General features: G+C 42.7%; 1 protein-coding gene across 4 annotated transcripts; it reads right to left on the minus strand.

The window, feature by feature from the left end:
* Nucleotides 1–8016: 8016 nt before the first annotated feature.
* On the minus strand, nucleotides 8017–21092 carry TDRD15 (tudor domain containing 15). Of its 4 annotated transcripts, none has more exons than XM_053285186.1 (4): nucleotides 20722–21092; nucleotides 20443–20452; nucleotides 11816–18046; nucleotides 8017–10004 (listed from the first exon to the last, which is right to left on the minus strand). In XM_053285186.1, the coding sequence occupies exons 1-3, from the start codon at nucleotides 20722–20724 to the stop codon at nucleotides 11820–11822; spliced, it is 6240 nt and encodes a 2079-aa protein (XP_053141161.1). In that variant the 5' UTR covers nucleotides 20725–21092; the 3' UTR covers nucleotides 8017–10004; nucleotides 11816–11819. The 4 variants fall into 4 exon arrangements, with proteins under 4 accessions (XP_053141161.1, XP_053141160.1, XP_053141163.1 ...); XM_053285185.1 differs by lacking the exons at nucleotides 20443–20452; nucleotides 20722–21092 and adding exons at nucleotides 18802–18885; nucleotides 20239–20417; XM_053285188.1 differs by lacking the exon at nucleotides 20443–20452 and having other exon boundaries at nucleotides 20722–21091.
* Nucleotides 21093–21456: the final 364 nt, after the last annotated feature.

Consider the following 21456-nt stretch of genomic DNA (forward strand, 5'->3'; position numbering starts at 1 on the left):
ACACTTAAGTACTACTACGCGATTTCCCCACTTACAAATGGAATCAAGTTAACAGCCTTGGAACCATTTTCAACCATTAAATAAAAAAAGAAATAAAAGCAGTTATACATCATCATCTTCTATTGTTTGCACTAGCTTTAGTAATATTTGATTTAGACTTGTGCTCATATCAGGATCATTCTGACAACACAAGATCCATGAGGCACTCACACTGAAAACCAATTATTTGAAACACAGGAAGAATATGGAGGTGGCCAACTCCGATTATCGAAGCAATCAGTGTTCATATCCACACTGCAGTTGATCCAATTGTGCTGCCTGCCCAAGAAACGTCAGCCCGCATGATGCACAATGCAGGTGTTGCTGATCAGCTGGTGCTGTGGAGCCCACTGCAGGCAGCCTGGTGACAATGCACAAGAGGACATTTGTGCAACTTCTTAAAGAGAGTGCCTGCAGTTGTACAACACTACTTCCATCATTGTTTCCAATGGAAGTAGCACTGCACAACTGTAGGAGCACTACTTCAAGTAGATGTACAGCTGCCCTCTTATGAAACACTAAATCAAGGCTGCCTAAAGACATGTGCAGTAGCGCTGGTTAATCAGCAACCATATGGGCTGTTAGAAAAAATACTTTTGCAATTCTGCCAGAAATTCCACATACATTGTTAAGCCTTACAGAATTTTAACCCCATATAGTTATGGAGGCAGCATAAGAAAAACAAAATGAATATAGACTTGCCCCAATAGCTCTAAGTAGTGATTTCTCAAAATAAATGTACAGTATTATACATAGTGAAACACACCAAAGGCATTTTTAGAAAATACAAATGGAAAAAAAATACATACAATCAAAATTGGAAACCTCCAACTCTTTTTTTCTTCTTCATTTTAGAATATCACAACTATTTTTGGGATGAATCAATTTATAATTTATGGATTGCATTGTTCAGGAATGTTTTACCAAAAAACAATTTACTGTACATTCATGACAACCTCATTGACCTGAACCATGTTGCAGATATCGGAGTGCATGAATTGTCCATTTCACCAGAAAAGCAGAATAAGAAAGGCACAGTAGGAAACTGATGAAATGGCTGGTAATGGGGTTTGTCTAGCGACCATGCAAACCTATAGATGGAAAAACCTCCCCTTCCTCGCAAATGGTCCTTCTGCCAAGGAACTGCAAAATACACACACGTGCACACGCACACACAGACTTGAGTACCACTTGTAGTGAACCACAAGCTGACCAATCCTGTCCCAGGCTGCTCACAAGTATTCCTAATTTTAAAAGATCTGGCTGCAAAAAAGGAACACAGTAATTAAGGCTCCCCACCCCCACAAAACAGGAACTGAGTAATTAAAGGCAATTCAAGAATGCCACCACCATGAGGACTGAAGAGGAAGTAATTAAGGAGTAGTTCAACAACAACAGCCACCACCAAGAAGGAGGAAGCAACTAGTTGAAGGGATAGTAGTCCTCAAAAGCCTCAACAGCTGACAGGCTGGAGCTGCAATTGCATTTCAAGATAAAAAAAAACCCCACCACAAATAAAATCAGTTAATCAGTTCTGGTAGGATAAAACAAGAAACACTGGAATGAAATGTGACAATTACATTCTCCAGATTTAACAACTAGTGTGCAAGCACCACACCTAGGTAGAACTCCTAGTTAGAAGCTAAATGTCCCTTGAACTGGCCAAAAACATACATTGCAGCTTCACTGGTCAGAAGATGAAGCATCCCCAAACAGAAACACTACTTTACGGAATGAAGTCTAGATCCCTAGGCAGTTAAAAAAAAAGAAGAAGAAGAACTTAATGCTGCATACAATATTTATTATATTTTAAATCACCTCAGAAGACCTATCATGGCAACTTTTAAAAGAGTTGTTCAATATTTAGCACATGAATACCACACGGAAATTATATAATTCAGTATTCAGGACAACTCACAGTTTCAAGAACTGTCAAATATGTTCATAGTTATTTTGTGCTGAAAGCTGTTTTTAGTTCAGTAGCAAATCTTCATTTAGGAAAGTTAATACAAAGTCTCCACCTGGTGGCCATATGTTGTATATATTGCAGCAGTCCCTAAATGCTGTCATGCTTTTGTTTGCGGGGTGTAGAGAAAAGAGAGAGATGTACCTTTAGGAACTTTGTCACATCTAACCAAGGCTCATGAATAACACCACTAACAGCAGCCGTTCCCAGCATTACCCAGTGGACCCAACGAAGCTTTGTAAGAAGCACTGATTGGCTACCACTCTCTTCCCTCCTTAATAAAAAGCATGCCGTGATGTGATCATGCTACACAGTACCCCATTCACTGGTGGTCAGTGGCAGGACAATGCACAGCCCCATGACATGCATAGTGTTCAGCTGGATGTTAAAAAGAATGGGGGTGGGGTGGCAAGCATAGGGCTGATCTCTGTTTCATACTGGAACTGTTCTAAGGAGTCTTTAAGAAAAAGAAGTTGCACAACCTAGATGGATACCCTGAAGTATCCCCTGTAAAGGAGAAGACAAGCAAAAGGACAAGATGCTAAAAGTCCAGCATTTTTATAGCTATTGTGATAAATATATCATTCTAGACTACCAAGTTTGTCTCCATGTACAGATTGTTTGTTGTCCAGTTAAATGCAGTAATACACTTCCATTCTTTGAACTCCAATCAGAAATACTGCTAAATCATAACAATCATGCAAAACTAGTTAATTTTGTTACTAATTAGATATACTCGCAGATGACCATTTTGACATCTTGAATACATTATTAGTCTAAGATACTCTACGCTATCCTTCTACTAAATAAAGCCCAGGACAACTTTACATGGTCAAAGTTTCTTGCCTGCAGAACGTGTGTCCCCACAGTCTTTTCATTTAGCAATCCAGCATTGTGCCACTGAATAGTCTGCATAAGCAGCAGTCAATATCTGGCGAGAGGATCAGGCGGCTACTAGTGGTGTGCATGGAACCGGCACTTGCCAGTTCAAAGGTGGGGGGGATTTCTTTAAGGATGGGGGAGGGTGCTCTTACCCCTCCTGCTGCATTTCCCCCGCCAGTGTTGCCTTTTAAAATGATCTGGCAGGGCAGCAGCATACTTCCTTGTTGCCCCGGTGCCTCCTCAGACCGGAAGTTGCCACTGCACATGCACACGTAAAGGGCTTCCAAACCGGTCCCGTACACATCCCTAGCAGCTACTCATCATCATAATCAATAAATGCCAGTGCACGTTTGTTAAAGTATACTGAACGCTATAATTTCATTTAAGTACATGGCAAGAATTTCATTTCCCCCCTATTACTCCTAGTTAAACACACATGAGTTGACAGGGAATGGGGTGGACGGACCTTTTGCCACCAACTCACAGCTGCCATGCTGTCAATGTGATCCAAGGAGACAGGCAGCCTGCAAACACTCATGGCATCATTGCAAGCTCCTTTTCTTAATTTTCTCAATCCCATCTGCACAGCACCAGCCTTGGGTGCTAAGGCACAGTGGGACAATCAGCAGTAAGTGGGTACTTTGAAAGACCTGGACCGACAATCAGATACTATACCCAGCTACCACCACCAACCACACTGCAGTCTCTTCTCATTTTCATATGCCAAGTTCCATTAAGCAGGCATGACCAGGCAGGCTAATCGATGCTGAGAAGAGATCCTGCAGTCTCAGAAGACTGCAGAAGAGCTGAAGAGGAACCAGAAGCCATTGCTGGCTCCCTGTAATGAGGCTGCAACCTCTGCAGGCCTTCTCCACTTGCAGTAGCAACCACCAGCTACCAGAAGCTGCCATTACAAGCAGAGTAGGGCTGCTTTTCTGACCCATAGCATATTCTATCAGTTATGAAGCTGCTAGCACTGGGAGAATAAGGACTACCGTATCGATCCTAGGCCATCAAGTGTATCCGAGAGATGTGCTGGCACTGTATGCATGCTTATGTGACCTAATGCAACTGATACAAAATCTGAGTATTCGTTGCAAAAAAAAACACCTTAAAAGCCAGATAATGCTTTCATTACTGAGCATGATGTTTAACAAGGTTGGGTCCCCGCCCACCTCCACCCCGCTGGCTAATAAAAGATTCTGGGACCATCATTTTATGTCTATAAAGGGAACATCCTTCATGCAATACCTTCCTTCAAATGTACTCTCTCCAGCCAGGAATGATAAAGACTGCTGCCATGGGGGAGAGAAGTTGAATCAGTCACACTAGACCTTCTCATGCAAAGGCTCTTGCTGGGACTATTTCTAGTATATAGCAATAGTAAAGTGGGGGGAAACATCACAGGAGTTAAAATTACTTGCCATCTAGAAGAAAGGTTACATTATCACTGGGCAGTTCAAATTAGTTCCTCTCAGGCTGCAACTGCCTTGCTTCACATTTAAAGTCCCAATCTCTAGAAAAGCAAGCTGGGAGGAAACTCCTGTAAAAGATTAACCCTACAGCGAGTGAAGGTAAACGAGTCAGATAGAGAAGCATACTTGTGTGGATCACAGCTGCTTCCATCCATTCAAATAGTCCAAGGGAGTTTTACAGCTGGTAGCTGATTATTCCATTATACTGTATCATGTATAATAGACCCAACAACATTTCCATAACAAAATCCCACCATCATTTTATAAAACGGGGTGGGGGGGGAGAAGAAGAGGACAAGATACGTACCTCAACAGGCACATTCTCCTCAGACACACTCTTCTTAAAGGGATTTTGGAGGGAGTTTGATTAGTACAACCTCCAAGATGCTAAATTCCAAGATTCTGAAACCAACCAGTGACTGTGGTTAGTTGGACTGAGGGATGTGCCTGGGAGAGGGGGAAAGTGGGGTTGGTGTGGGGGCAGCAATATCACTGGTAGCGGGCAGACTGAGATATGGCACTGGGCGTTGGGCTGGCCGTTACAGGGGGAAACGGTCCAGGTAACAGGCATGTTCCTTTTTCCAGCTCTTTTCCCAACCCTAAAACTCCTGGGAGCTCTGAGAACACTCCCTCGAGGATTAGGGTGCTGCTGCTGGATGCACCCTAATGCTAAAACGTCTCTCATCCACAATCTGATTGTGGATGAGAGATGTTTTAGTATCCAACCAGGTCTCTGTCACACATACCAGGTCAGCATGCTCATCCACAATCGGATTGTGGATGAGCATGCTGACCTGGTATGTGTGACAGAGACCTGGTTGGATGAGCTGGGCGGGGTTGGTCTCTCTCAGGTCTGTCCTCCAGGTTTCCTGAGCATGCAGCAGCCCCACCTGGAGTGTCGGGGAAGGGGCATTGTAGTCATCTATCGAGAGATCCTCCCCATTGCCAGGTGCCACGTCAGGCAATCTCAGAATTTTGAGTGTTTGGCCTTGGGGGTGGGCCTCCGAGATAGGCTGGGGATTCGGTGTTCCGGCCACCCAACTATACTTCAGTCTCCCTACCTGAGCTGGCGGGGGTGGTCTCGGAGGTGGCCTTGGGTTCCCCCAAGCTTATTGTTCTGGGGGATTTCAATGTCTATGCTGAGGCCCCCTAGTAGGTTCGGCTCAGGATTTCATGGCCTCCATGGGCATGTCTCAAGTGGTTTCGGGAGCTACCCACACGGCAGGATACACTCTGGATCTGGTTTTTGCTGACCAAGGAATAAATGATCTGGAGGTGGAGGAGTTTGAGATAATTCCCTTGTCATGGACAGATCATCATCTGGTGAGGTTTAGTTTGACTGCTCCATCTGCCCTCTGCAGGGGTGGTGGACCGATTAGAATGGTCTGCCCCAGAGGCTTATGGATCCACCTGGATTCCAGACAGCCCTCAGGGAGTTTCCAGTGTCCAGAGTTGGTGACCCTGTCGAGGCCCTGGTTGAAGTCTGGAATGGAGAGACGACCTGGGCTGTTGACACGGTTGCTCCTAAATGCCCTCTCTGGCTTGGTGGAGCCCATTCGGCTCCTTGGTTTTCCTCGGAGCTTAGGGTGATGAAACAACTTGGATGATGACTGGAATGACAATGGAGGAAGAGTCATGACGAATCCGACCAAACACGGGCTAGAGCCCATTTTAGGGACTACTCTGTGGCAGTGGCGAAGAAATGTTTTTTCTCCGCCTCCATTGCATCTGCTCAGTGCAGACCAAAGGAGCGGTTTCGTGTGGCAAAAACATTGCTGCACACATCCCCCCAGGTAATGGGGGAGGAATAATCTACAGCCCGTTGTGATCAGTTTGCTTGCCACTTTGCAGATAAAGTTGTTTGCATCAGTGCTGACCTGGACTTTTTGTTTTGGCAGTTTTGGCAGACATGCCTCTGGTACCATTTGGTCCTGTTGTGTTGGATTCTTTTCAGTTGGTGCAGCCTGAGGATGTGGACAAGATCCTATGCAGTGTGCGAGCGACAACGTGCGCTCTTGACCTTTGCCCTTCATGGCTAATAAAAGCTGCCAGGGAGGGTACAGGCAGATGGTTGGAGGTGATAATGAGGCGGTGGTAAGACCAGTATTAAAAAAGCACTCCCTTGATCCCTCCAACTCGGACCACTATAGACTGGTCTCTAACCTGCCTTTTTTGGGCAAGGTGATAGAGTGTGTGGTGGCGTCCCAGCTGCAGAGGGTCTTGGATGATACAGTTTACCTAGACTCTTTTCAATCTGGCTTCCGCCCCAGATATGGGACAGAGACTGCCCTGTTCGCTCTAATGGATGACCTTCATCGAGAACTAGACGGGGGGAGTGCATCCCTGTTGGTTCTGCTGGACCTCTCAGAGGCAATTGATACCATCGATCCTGGTGTCCTTCTGGACCACCTCTTGAGTACAGGAATCAGAGTTAATGTGTTGGAGTGCCTCTGTTCCTTTCTTGGGGGGAGGGTACAGAAGGTGGTGCTGGGGGACTACTGCTCGGCCCCGTGGCCATTGGCCTGGGGGGTCCCACAGGGTTCAGTTTTGTCCCCCATGCTGTTTAACATCTGCATGAAGCTGCTGTGAGAGGTCATCTGGGGACTTGGACTGAGTTATCAGCAATATGCAGATGACACTCAGCTCTATATCTCCTTGTCACCTGATCCTAGGGAGGCGGTGGATGTCCTGAATCAGGGATTGGAGGCCATGACGGGTTGGATGTGGGCTAATAAACTGAGACTGAATCCAGACAAGACAGACTTAATGCTGGTCAGTAGGAAAGCCAATCGGAATGAGGTGATTCTACCTGTTCTAGATGGGGTTGCACTCCCCTTGAAGGAGCAAGTACACAGCTTGGGGATATTACTGGACCCAGCTCTGCTTTTGGAAGCTCAGGTGGAGGCAGTGGCCAGGGGTGCCTTTGCACGACTTCAGCTAGTGCGTCAGCTTTCTCGAGAAGGCAGATCTGTATATTATATATTTTAAATCAGATCTGTTTTCATGTTTTTAGCTTAATACTTTTAACTGCCATTTTTATTGTATGTTTTTTAACTTTTGTAAACTGCCTTGGGATTGTTTAATGAAAGGCTGTATATAAATTTAACAATAAATAAATAAACCAGATTTGAGCAGTCCCCCCACCCTTAGCCATTCCAGCTTAATGGGAACCCACCTCCACTTTAGGAAATGCCACAGAGTGAGGACGAGTCTTTCATTTTTCCTAACCATTCCACACCACACTTGCTACAGGATGGCCTAAACTTGCTTGGTGGTACCCTTCTTTCCTCCCACCACATAAATGAAATCAATAGTTATCAAACCCTTCTGATCTTAGAAACATGTAGGATGTAAGATACCATGTCCAGGGATGGACTCCATCAGTGCTGTTCCTTGCTATGTCCCAATATGCCCTGTACTGATTTGGATCTACACTGCTTGTGGATCCTTGCATTCCCACACACATCGATCTCCTCTGAACAAAAGAGAGAGAGAGGCAAAGACAGACTTTTCTCTTAAAGTGTCAATCTTATAACACAACAGCACCAGTATCTTGTCCCCCAATTTCAACAGAACTTGTTTGATAGTGCTATAAGTGAAAAGCAACTTAACTGTTGCCACCGATTTATTATATAGTACTGCAACAAGTTTGGATCACTGAAATTCCCTTTTTTTATTTAAACAAAGTACAATGCAATTTAAACACATCTTCCGATATCCAAACCCATCCTAATGGCATGTTTCTTCCAGTAGAATTGACATGGATTTATGTATTTTTACAATGCATGCCAATTATCTCAATCTCTAGTTAATCAGTGGTAAAATAAACCTAGTACTTTGAAAATGCCCAATACACTAAGATTTTTGAGATTCTATGAGATGACATGCATGCACAGGCCTAGTTCACACCAGAAGGCTAAAGAGAGAGAGATCCTCCTTAATGCTGCACGAAGAATTTCTGCACTATTAAAAGGATTAGTGAACAAGCTTTCCAGCTGACAAACTCTTATAAGAACTAGCAGTTGCCACAGTCAGTTGGAGGCTTCTCGAGGCACTTTGCAGGTTTTTTAATCAACTCTGCCACAGGTATATACACAGGACAGGATATCCGGATCTAGATATAATAATCATCAGCATGCATTTTAATCTGTAGGCTGGTTTTCAACAACTAATAGGTTCAAGAGAGAAGTGTCTCATGCAGAATTCAGAGCCCTAGGGAGAGCTCCCCTTCCCATTGCAGCTCCTCTCCTGCCCCAAGAAGTCATTCCACAAAATTGGGAAATTCTCAGAATTGGTATCCAAAGCAGCATGAAAACCTGCAATAGAACTGCAACATTTTGGATGTCCTAGTGCATTCATGGGGTTCTCTGGATTTGAATTTTCAAGTATATCCATCACACATACATAAAACACTGTATACGTGACATATTAGCAAATAAAAGTATAACTGGCTTCCCAATTCCTTAAAACAGGATGACCAGTAAAACTCATACCAGCATTCAGAGCTGAAGAACACTGGTTTCTTTCATTACTCAATAGCAAACAATTCCTTCTTCCTGCATGACAGAAGAATACTAACATGTGGCTTATTCCTTAGACAGACTTTAGTTTGATATGCAAAAAATACTGCTGCCGCCTCATCAATATTTTAAAAAGTGATAGGTTTTTTTAAACTTTCGTTGTGAGTGCCGAGACTCATTTACAGGTGACAAAGCAGAGGACTGCACCACAAGTAAACAAACAACAAAAAAACAACAACCTGGAATTGCTGTTATGTGTGGAAGTTCATTTCCACATATTTGTCTTGCCATTTATAAGATCAATGTACTTGTGTTTCACTGAAATCAAAGGAATATGCTTCCTATTAAACGTGGTTTGAATCAAAGCCTCAGGGTGGGTAGAAACATTAAACTAGCAGGCTTGGGCAGAGGCAAGAGCCACAGCAGTGTGTTTTAGGCAGAAATTCACAGCTTTCAGTCATGGTTGAAAACGAGAGTTGCTGCTTCTCACATCAACTTGTTCCTTAGATGGACAGATATGGGAGTGATTCCCACTTCGGCAACAGACTGCCACACACATGAAGTGTCCCATGGATTGGCTGTACGTACAGCATTTCAGAATTTAGCTGATTTCTGATGGGCATTGTTGAAAAAACAAACAAGACAGACGTGACTATATTGTTAAGATGCAAGTTTCAATAAAGCAGTAAAAATTAGGGCAGGAGGGTTTTTATGATTTAACAGGACCATCACATCTTTGCCCACAGGATACAAAATTAATGTTTGCTGGAAAACATCCAGCAATAATAAATGTCAGTTCCTTTCTTTTTTTTTGTCATTCTAGTAACAAATACCAAATCAAGGTATGAAACAAAAAAACTGATAAAGGATTATCATTAATATGGGGTGGGGAGAACCAAATACAAAAGATGCCACTCAGTGTCAGCATTATAGGCCGAAGAGTCACAACTTTTCAAGTTCATGGATGTTTAGCTTTGAGGTTATACTTATGTAGCAGTAATTCTGTGAGAGACTTTGGCCTTTTACAGTCAGTTATCTTCTGTCCTTTTACATGTGGAAGTCGATCTGTTGACTTGTCTATCCATTACTTGCTCCCAAACAATCCATTTAATGAGTTTTAACCTAGAAAGCAAATCATTTAAGAAGAAAATATACACATACTCCATAATATCTTGAACAGGTTTAATATAAAAAGGCTGTACCTTTTTTCCAGGTAGCAGCTTAAAACAATTTCAGAACTAGATTTTGGAAAATGAAGTATTTATCCCCCAAACCTATTGGTACGTTTCCACAACTGACCTGAAACTCTTTATGCCTAGCTTCATCAACTGGTGACCTTACGGAACATACAAGGCTCTTACTGGGGGCATGGGCAGTGACAATATTATGGCTAAAACTAGACACGATGACAGCAGACTTACATGGCAGGATCAGAACACCATCAAGTCCCTACCAAGAAAATGCTTTACGTTCGTTAAATCACATCATATATGCAAGAGAGAGGGAACTGAACTGTTCTGTGTGTGCATGTGTACACACACACCCTTTTAAAAAGCGGTTTCCCTCCTTCCAATTTCTGAGTATTTTTCCTCATAGGGTATACATGGAGCTTTCAGCAGCCCCATAACTGCACTTGGGGGGTGCTGGGGTGGCCCAGAACGAGTGGTAGTGTAGTGCACATAGGGTGCCAACCACCCCCATGGGTTTCTAACCCATGGGGTACAGGGTTCTGTTGTTTCAGAGGTATTCTGAGTGTGGATTCTATGATAGCTAATGAGATTTTCAATGAAACACCATGAATCCACTCTAATTTGCTATCATAGAATCCACACTCAGAATACCTCTGAAACAACAGAACCCTGTACCCCATGGGTTAGAACCCCATGGGGGTGGTTGGCACCCTATGTGCACTACACTACCACTCGCTCTGGGCCACCCCAGCACCCCCCAAGTGCAGTTATGGGGCTGCTGAAAGCTCCATGTATACCCTATGAGGAAAAACCTTAAAGACGTGTAAACTTTAACAATTCCCCAAAAACCAGCCCTCTGCCCAAATCCTTTGAAAAAATTCAGGTAGCTTCCTTGACCCTACCTGGCACTACCACCAACCCCACACTGCTCTAGGCCACCCCTTTGCCCACCGCGTGAAGCTATACATTTGCTGACATCTCAATGCTTCTCTATGGGGAAAAACCTTAAAGACGCGTAATCTTCAACAATTCCCCAAAAATCAGCCCTCTGCCCAATCACTCTGAAATTGGGGTGGTAGCCTCCACCCATTAGGCACTACCACCCCACCCCACTCTTTTTGCCCAGATCCCATGCTATGCCCCCAAACTGCTCCAAAGACACTAAAACTTCAGAAATCCCCCCAAAATCAGCCCTTTGCCCAATTCCCCTGAAATTTGGGTGGTAGCCTCCATCCATTAGGCACTACCACCCCACCCAACTATTTTGCCCCTGGGACCCGAAATTCAAGCTGACGTCACATCAGACCTCTTTGCATTCAAATCAATGGAGGCAAAAAGGCGGGAAATTCAAAGAGACGTCATCCCGAATCACCCGAATTTTTCGGGCACGAATCAGGGGTGATTCGGCTCGGCCCCGAAAAATATCGGGGGACATCGGGGGTGATTCGGTTCAGACCCGAATCACCCGAAATTGCTCGTTTCGGGCACAGATTGATCTGTGCCCGGAATTTTTTGCACATCCCTACTAGTTACACTCCTGACCACTGGAACTGTGATATTTGTGTTACATTTGTGAGAGCTGTTTCGCAAACAGAAGCACAAAGTCTCATTGGCCATAAAGGACTAGCTGTAGGGTTTTTTTTTAATCTCAGCACTAATTCAGACCAGATTTGGGCCCAATGTAATTTTTATCTAATGCACAGGAACTAACATACATTATGTTTATAATACATAGAAACTGACCTTTTCAGTGAAGTGTTCTTCTCACAGGCTCTTTTTTACAAATTTTTATTCCATCAATCTCAGTGCTCAATGCAAGAAGATCATGCATTGCTTTTGAGAAAATGCCTGTGGGATAGGTTTGCCAGGGTTGTTCTTTGCAAAGTAAGCTCTTGTCATTTCTTTTATTACTGTGTGTCTTCTGCAACTCTCTTTTCTTACATCGTCTGTTGGGGCTTCTCAGTCTTGAAACTTGGAGACAGGAAGATTTGAATTGAGAATCTGATTGCTGTGACTCTTCCCCCTTTTTTGATGCAATAATTGTACCACAACCCTGATTAGATATTTGCAGAGGATCACACGTAATTAGTGATTTCAACTGACAAACTTCTGCACAATTAATTGAACCCAAACAGGGTGCAGTTTTATAACACACAGCACAGCCAGAAGCAACCAATAAATTTGCTGCACTTTGCTGCCCACACAAGACATCTACCTCTAACCTTCCATGATGATGCTGTTTGAATTGGAATAGAAGACCTTGTCTAGCAAGAAATTTTTGAATTTTGAGTTTAGCTTTATCACTCCACTGTTGTCCATCAGTGGGTAGCACGTCAAACAATGCGCAAGGGTAAGTTAGTCGTGGTAATCTAACAAGCTTATCTGGAATAACTTTCAGCTTGTGGCTATCTGAAATAGGGATGGGAACTGATAATCCGTCATCATCAATAAAAGTAAGTATTACCACATTGGAAACTTCAGAAACTTCAACTCTGTTCCACTTTTTGCCAATCTTTATCAAACAACTGGTACCAGGAACAATAAGTTCCCATGGGATAGCTGGCAGGCTGTCTGGAAGGTCAGTAAGTAGCTTGAACAGTGCTTTCAGAACCTCAAATGAATCTTCTAATTGGATGCAAAAGCTTGAAGGATCAGTGACTGAAGTGACAAACCCAGGATAGCACCTATCTTTCTGGAATGGTGCCCAAGCTATTGAATTCAGCCTGAATGACGATTCATGTGTTTTTTTAACCAAATAATTTATACTTTCAGGTAACTTACAGTCCTCTAGCTTTCTCTGACCATATATTTGAGCGCAATATTCCAAAAGCAAGATCCCATCTACTAAAATATCTACTTCCCAAATAAAAGCATGTTCTATGTATGTCAGAAACCTGATCTTTATCTCATGACATGTTATCACCTCCACCACTCTCTCAAAAGGCAAGTCACCTAGGTTTTCAATATAAACCCATTTGCACAGCAATGAATTCCTGGGAATATCCCTGATCTTGCTACTTAGCATTTTTGCATTGTACAATGACACAATTTCATATTTTCCCAAATCCATTAAAAAAACCAACATATTTTCTTTATCCACAAACTTCTTTACAACTTCAGATCGATGCCATTTCAAGGTTTCTGCGGATTTTGTCAAGCATTCTAAACCTTCCTTAATATTTTCTATGTGAAGTACAGGGTTCTTATCTGCTTCTTGGGCTGTCATCACATTTAAATCAGACAATGTTTGTATATCCTTAGTTAATTTCACGAAGAATTTTCCATCTTCTGAAATATGGCCCATTTCAGCAATTTCTAGTTGTCCAGGTTTTATCTGGTTGTAGCTGATTTTAGGATGTGTTGTCGAAGTTGGTCTGGGCTCAGATACTTCAGGAACAGTTTGACTTTCTGGTTTTCGGGTTTGCTCACTCCCATCAGTATCTGTTAATGAAAGCTGCTTTGCAACTTTGTCAAGATTCAACATAAGCAACTTATGTGAACCTAAACTGACTTCTTTCTGCATTAACTCATTGGTTATAGGCATTCCATGACAGAATAAATCAACCTCCCACTGTTGGCCATGCTGTTGTAAAAACTCACAAACTACTGGCTGATTGTTTACTTTGCTGACAAAGTAGGCTGCAATATCATTACTCCAGTTGCCATCAGGAAATCCACACTTTGCTTTAAGAAAACAGTGTATGCTGAGTCTTGGTAATTTTAAGAAACCCTCTTCCATCTTGTAGATTTTTGATGCATTCACAACCGATACATTACCATAGTCAATGAATTCTACTTCACAGGATTTTTCTGATGTAACTTGTCTAACAACAGCCCTGTATATGCAGCAATCAGCTTCATACTCTGCTAAAACAAGGTCACCTTCTTCAAGTTCAATATCTGTTTCTGGCTCTAACACTAATGTGCCTCCATTCAGTTCCTCAGCAAGCCACACAATTTTATTTTCATCCTCTGCAAGATAAATATAGAAATGTGATGGGCTAAAGACAAAAGAAATATAACCTGCAAGTTTGGCATTTGGCTGAATATTGCGTTGTAGAAGATTTGTATATTTTAGCCTAGTAGTGCTATTCCATTCTGGTCCTGAATGGCTTCTTCTCCCATCATACAATTCAATTATATTACCTGCAGGCATCTCCTTCAAAGCCAAAGTAGGGTCAACAGTGTTAGGTTTAAGTTCTCCAGAAGCATCTTTATCTATGTGATCTTGCAAAAATTCTTTAGAACGTTTTGTATTTTCAGAGGCTATTGGAAGCGTTATAGTCCTGCTGGACTCTTTCTGCAGTTCATCCATAATTTCTTTTCCATATCCAGGACATACTTGACCATCACCCTGATAGGAAGAATGTATATGATTTCCTGCTTCTCTTTCACATTCAACTACTTCATTTTTATCTTTTGTTTTAACTGTGTTCAGCTTTACTTTATGCACCATATTTTTATTTCCAACAGACTTTTTTGCACACATATATCTGTCTTTTGGGTCAGGATCACACTTCTTCACATCTTTCAATAATTCTTGAATCTTCTTATTTATTTGTAGATTGCCATCATACAACTCCACACCAAGCTGACCATCAGATTCTTTAGATACTATTACTGCCTTCAGTTCTTTTCCTAAACAATGCTTCTCAAACCATATATTTATCTCAGCTGGAATATCAGTATCTCTTAGATCTGAAAGGTAACACTTGATAGCTTGCATAGGAGTGAATAATATTTCTGATGCATGGTCTGGAATTGGTATCAGTTTATCTTTTGGTACCAACTGTTTATTCCCAAAGTCCACAAAGTATACCAACAAGTAATCTGATGATCCTGCAGGAAAAGCTAAAGCTCTGTAAAAGAGGTCATCTTCAAGATATCTGGCCAAGCATAAACTGTATGTGTTTACTTGGCTTGGACAGCTTGTTGCTTGACTAATCTCTGCCATCTTTTCTGACAGTTTGTCAATATCATCTGCATTTCTATTTAACTGGCAATAGAATTTTGTAGGGCTGTGTACATGGGTTACACATACCTCCTCTTCACTTCCAATTTTCACATTAAAAGATGAATAGTAAAAGCTGAACAGAAAGAAGGGAGGTACAAATGATCTTGTGAGTTCAAAAGCACAAAACTGGGCATGGCCACATTCCAAGAGAAACTGCTGTGCACTAACAAATGGCGTCTGCAAATCAACCAAATTATATAAATAATTTGGGCTCTTAAAAATTAGGGCAGAAATGGTACAAGTCAATAGTCCTTTGGAAGAAGAAATGAAGCGTTCAAAATCACGACATGCCCCTGCAGTCCACTTATATGGGTCAAATATTAAGGATTCAGTCACGCTACTGAGACAACATCTGAATGCCTGACATTCCAAGGTCAGAAAGTCTGGAAGAATAGTTTGAAGGTCTTTCAGCAAAACCCGTTCCCAATTACCGAAGTCTACAAACACTACATCAACTTCAGTTCCAGACACATGTTTTAGAACAGCAGCTCTATACCACTGTCCATCCTTTGAATGTTTCACAACACAGGCAAGCTGTCCACTTTCATACAGGCTAGTGCAAGTGTTGTAATGGGACTGAATTTGACTCATCAAGTTATTTAGCTCTGGTAGTTTAGTTTGTATCTGACATGAAAAGTCACCGGGTGAAGTAATACGACAGCATAAAACATCTAATACCATTCCTGGTTTAAACTGGTACTTTTTATAAGGCCCCAAACTATCACCTTTCCAAAACGCTTTCTCATTTTTATTGGAAAGTGTGCTCTTCGACCATAAGGAAGCAGCAGCAGCATCCTGTGTCACAGGAGGAATATTTAGTAATTTCTTGTTCCGATTAGCATTTCTAGGCATCATTAATGTATTCTTCTGCATAATGGGTTTCTCTTGTTTGGAATCTCCAGCAGTGTTCAGAAACTGATCTTGCTTTACTTCCCAGTATTCAGCATATCCAGCCTGAACCATACACATGAGAAGATCAACTTGCTCCAAGCCATTCATACACTGTACACTGACAAAGTAGTTATTGTTTTGTTTTGCAGTGACTTGAAGTGTGATTGGTTTGCCAAACACCATTTTTTTAAAGAAGTCAGTTTCTTTTTTAATCCATATGTCCTGAATTGCAAATGCATTAGCAAGTGAACAACATATGGCTAAAGCTGGTAATTCTTGAAACTCTGGAAGCAAAGTTCGCACATCAAGGACTGGCACTGTCTCAGTATTCCCAAAATCCAAAAAATAAACATTAACAGAATCATCAACTACTTCCTTAATGACAGCTCTGTAGAAATGCATGTCTTTATTATATCGTGCACAGCATAACTTTCCAGGTTCTGGCTTTTCCAGAAGGAGGCCATCAGTTTTACTTGCATCATACACATCTGCGATTCTTTTCATCATGGTTTCAAACTCATCTAGATAATCATTAGTTTGAACCCAAAAATTTGAAGGATTTAATACGTACTCTACAAAAGCAACATAGACAGAATCTATTTTCAGTTCTGCTCTTTTGCACGGGATTGCTAAAGGAGAGTCTGTTAAGAGAGAGTCCTTTTTATCTAACGAATCTGCTGATTGTGGAGTAGCCACATGAACATGCTTAGCAAAGACAGGTTTTGCTTCAGGAAGGTTTATGTCCCCATCTGTGTATGTGATTTCTGAAGGACAGCCCTTTGAAACCTTATTACCTCCATTAGATAAGTATTCACTATTCATCATAGATTCATATTTGTGCAATGTAACGTAGTACAAATGTTCATTAGCACTGAACAGATCAATGTGAGCATGAACAGGGCTTTGACTTAACAAGGTCTCCTTAAAAATTTTTAGCTGATTATTTCTTACAGCTTCATCTTGATCATTAAGACATGACAGAGCACAAGGAAATGAAAACCTAGGTACTGAAATGAATTCCGGTTGAAGCTTCAGAACACAACTGGAAGGAACAGTCCCATAGCTGCCAAAATCCATAAACCAAACCTTCACTTTGTTTTCAGAGAGGAGCTGTTGCATCACTCCTCTGTGCCACTGACCATTGCTTTTCCTTGCTGCACAGAGGACTCCAAGATTGTCACAAGATGGAACATTTTCTCTACCAACCATTTCATAACAGGAAGACATTCTCGCTATCAATTCATCCAGCTCTTTTTGGCGTCGCACAAGCTGACAATAAAATTTACTGGGACTGACTGCCACTGATATTTTCACTTTCTCTACCATACCTACAGCTAAAAGTGGCTGAAGACTACTCAGAATTGGTTCAAAACCTGGTGGAATCCCAGCACTGCAGAACATAGAGTCTGGCCTTGTATATTTCTGCTGCAGTAAATCTGGCATTTGATTACACAAGGGTTCCTGCGGCAATGCAGTTAACATCTCTACAATAAGACGAAATGTATCTCGATCCACTAGTTTTCCTAATTTTAATTCGACCACATCGCTAGTAATTTTGGGCACATCAAAAAGAAAGGTTTGGTGGGGTAAAATGGCTTGCACATGGCCTTTAATGTGCAAGCCTACCAAGGATGAAAAGTAATTCAGAGCTTTTGGAGCCCATTTTTCCTCAATCGGAAGAATATTTGCAAAGATCCCACAAACTGTCTTTGGAGGAAGGTGAAACAACTCATCAATGGCAAAAGCAATATAAGTTTCATGAACTACCAGTACTTTTCCACAGTCTATGAGAAATACGTCATACATGTGGTTCTCCTTTTTTACTACTCTTCCTCTGTGCCACTCTCCAAAATCTGGATCTTCTACTAAACAAAATTCACCAATACCAATGCTCTCTTTTATTTTGGACACTTGCTGTATTTCATGTTGTAGTATGTGGTAGTCAAAATCACATTCTGTGTTATAGGAGCCTTGAAATTTAACAAGAACTTCTTTTGGATGGAAGTATACGTCAATTATCTTCAGATCCACATCCAGAAATTTTGTTGATGGACACGAATCCATTTCACCTAGAAAACCAACACAAAGTTTGACATAATAAGCACTATGATATTTCTGACAGAAGACAGCAGCCCACATATTCCGCAGCATCAGAAAGGAACAGCAAGAGCTGTGCTCTTGCAGCAAGGACTCCTCCAAGCTCAGCTAGAGGCTTGCTGTGCAGCTGAGCACATGTGGAGGCAAGTGTGATTTTTGCAGCTCTCCCTCCAAAGAACCCTTTCTGGCTCCCATAAGTGTATCCCTTAGAAACATATTTCTGGAAGCCAGAATGTGCTTTTGGAGAGAAGGAAGAGCAGAGAAAATCACTCCCCTGCTCCTCATATGCTCAGCTGAGGGACAAGCTTTTGGCTGAGCTCCACAGCAGCCTCTCTGCCAGAGTGCAGCTCTTGGTCCACCCTCCTAATGCTGCAAAACATGTGGGCCCATATGTCTGACTTCAGTTGAACACGAAGTTCCACAAGTGTTGCCGATCCCAGTTCAGCTATAAACACCACACTGTCATTTGGTGCGATCTGAACAAACCCTGTGTTTTCATACTCCTTCCTCCCCTTATGTGCTTTGGTTATAGTGACAAACCATAGATAGCCATTATATCCAAGCTAGCTAACCTATGGAAGGGATGTAGTGCTATGACAGAGCCCCTGCTTTACATGCAGAATGCCGCAGGTTCAATCCACGATATCTCTAAGTTGGGATGGGAAAGATCCCTGCCTGAAATCCTGGAAAGCAGCTGCCATAGCGTATGGATCTAGACAATACCAACCTTGATGGGCCAGTAGTCTCTTGGAAGAAAGAAGCTTCCCATGTCCATATATGCTTGACACTACACTGGAAGGAAACCAGAGTGCTTGAGGACAGGGAGGGAGGGTGAGGAGAAAGCACAGAGACTGTTCATATAGTGCCAAACACAGCTTACATCAGATCAGATCCATTTATATGCACATGTAGCTGAATAGAACACATTAGATTATCTTGAAGTTTCAAGCTAGCTTTACTATTTTAAACACTTATTCTTATCGTTAGCTTACCCAAGACAGTCCTACTACTATTATTATGTATATACCACTTTTCAACCCATATGTTCTCAAAGAAGTTTACACAGAAAAGATTAAGAAGATGGTTTTCTGTCCCCAAAGGGTTTACAATCTAAAAAGAAGCACAAGGTAGAAACCAGCAACAGCCACTGGAGGAATGCTGTGCTGGGGTTGACTAGGGCCAATTGCTGCCTCCCCCCAATTAAATATAAAGCAAATCAATAGTTAGAAAAGATTTTGGATTTTTCATATAGTCATGGAGTAGAAGCTCCAAGAAGAGAGAACAAAGCACCCAAGTTAAAATCAATACTCCTGGATCACCTTTCTACTATTAAAACAAATAAGTGGCAGGACTAGTCTCTTGTTGGATAAGGCACAAAAAACCCACATCCTGCAGTTACTTAATGCTCTGTGATTATCCTGAGTCAGCAAGCAAGCAGCAACTAAGTACAGGCAAAAGTTGTTCATTCAAAATGCCAAGAATTAACACAGCCTCTGAACCAGTGTCAGCCACCTTTCCAATCATATAAATAATACTTTTCAAAGAGAGCTTATAATAGCAGAGTATAAGGGAGCATATGAAACTTTCTACCTGGATTATGTCTCAAAAATAAAACCTAGAGATAAATTCAATCTTCTTTCAAACATCAAAATAAGTAGTGCATTTCTATGCACGTTTACGCAGAAGTCACTCCCATTGTATTCCATGGGGCTTAGTCTCTAGTGAGCGAGTTTAGGATTGTAGCCAAATTCCGCAACTACTACTGAAAAGCAGTGTATAATATTCATCGTATTCATGTTCTCAACATCCTATGAGGGGTTTTCATCCACCAATGTGGAATACTCCCTTTCCATCACAAAGAACATTACACGGTTGAGATCCTACAGAGTTGATTTATGATACAACACAGGTAACTAAATTTCCACAGCAACAATTGTTGCTACACAGATTGTGCATGTGCCAGAAACAAAGAGAAAAGAGCTTTCCACAGTTATTCCTATGGTTTAGCATATGAAGGAATAACATGTGAATATATGTACTAACAAATGGCTACCCTAGCTAAAAAGTAAAACTACGAAAGTATAAAGTGGGAAAAGTACGTTGAAACCAATCAACTACTGGTGCTGCATCGTTTTCAAAAGCCAACTTTCAGCAAAAGCCTTACTTGTCATGTGGGCCAATATTCAGAGAAGCATTGATTCGGATCATATAAGGGAGGAATAGAGCCATAGTTCAGTAGTGGGGCAGGAGTTTGAGAGACAGCATGGCATAGTGGCTAGATGGTCTGACTAGGACGGAGGAGACCTGCGTTCAAATTCTCATTCATCTACGAAACGCAGCGGGCGACTTCTCTCTCAGCCGAACCTACCACAGAGACGCTGTGAGAATAAACACACAGGGTTGTTGGGAGGATAAAACACGTGTCATGAGGATCCGGAATCCGCCACGCAACACCGATAAGAAACGTCCCCCTGAGTATCATCCAGACCAAGAATTTGTTTCACGCCTCTCGGGGCCACGCCGACCCACTGGGATCCTCCTCAAGCGGGCGGCTGAGTTCAGTAGTTAACGTTCTACGCCCCAGCAGGCATCCTTGAAAGTAAACAACAGGACAAACCAACAAGCTCGGGGGCAAGTATTTACTCACCATGCTTTATCCACGATCTCCACGGCACGAGAGAAGTCGAGGTCCTGGTAGCCGCCGCATGCCCCGGACAGGGAGACGGCTCAGCCTCGCCGTGCTACTTGATGAGCACGCGCCCAGGCCGACCGCGCCGTTGCTCTTGAGGCCGGAAGAGGAAGCAGCCGCCGCCACCACAGTGCGCATGATTCGCATACATACGCCTTGGGCGGGCTCCGGCCAGGTCGAGGCGCGGCGCGTGCTGCGGGGGTGGCGCACGGGAAGGCGAGCGGGAGCGGAGAGAGCCGCCGCCTGCCCGTTGTTCGAGCCCGCTACGGTGCCGCAACACCACCCCCACCACGGGGGCCTGGCTGGATCAAATCCGCCTCCTTCAGCAGGTTTAGGGAAGGGAGGCGTCCCCTCTTTCGTTGTTGCCCCCTCTAGTCCCGCAAACTCTACTGCAGTGCGCATAGGCCTGTTGTCAGTGAAATCATACTTGTTTAGGTAGTTTATGTCTTTCGCTTGGCCTGAAGCATTTTTATATTGCGCCTCCCCCCCCCACCACCAACGGGGCGAGGAGAAAGGGGACGAGGTGGGGACCCAGAGCATGAGGGCTGAGAACAGCTTTGGCCCTGAGAGACTGATGGTGGTAAACGAAAATCGAAATAATAATAATAAAAAAACGGGGAGCGTGGACGAGCCCAGGGCTCTCAATCTTCGCCCAAATCCATCAACTCGAGAGGCAGATTCCAGTGGCCCCCT

Source organism: Hemicordylus capensis, chromosome 1 (assembly GCF_027244095.1).
Source record: "Hemicordylus capensis ecotype Gifberg chromosome 1, rHemCap1.1.pri, whole genome shotgun sequence".
In the NCBI taxonomy this organism is placed as follows: domain Eukaryota; kingdom Metazoa; phylum Chordata; class Lepidosauria; order Squamata; family Cordylidae; genus Hemicordylus; species Hemicordylus capensis.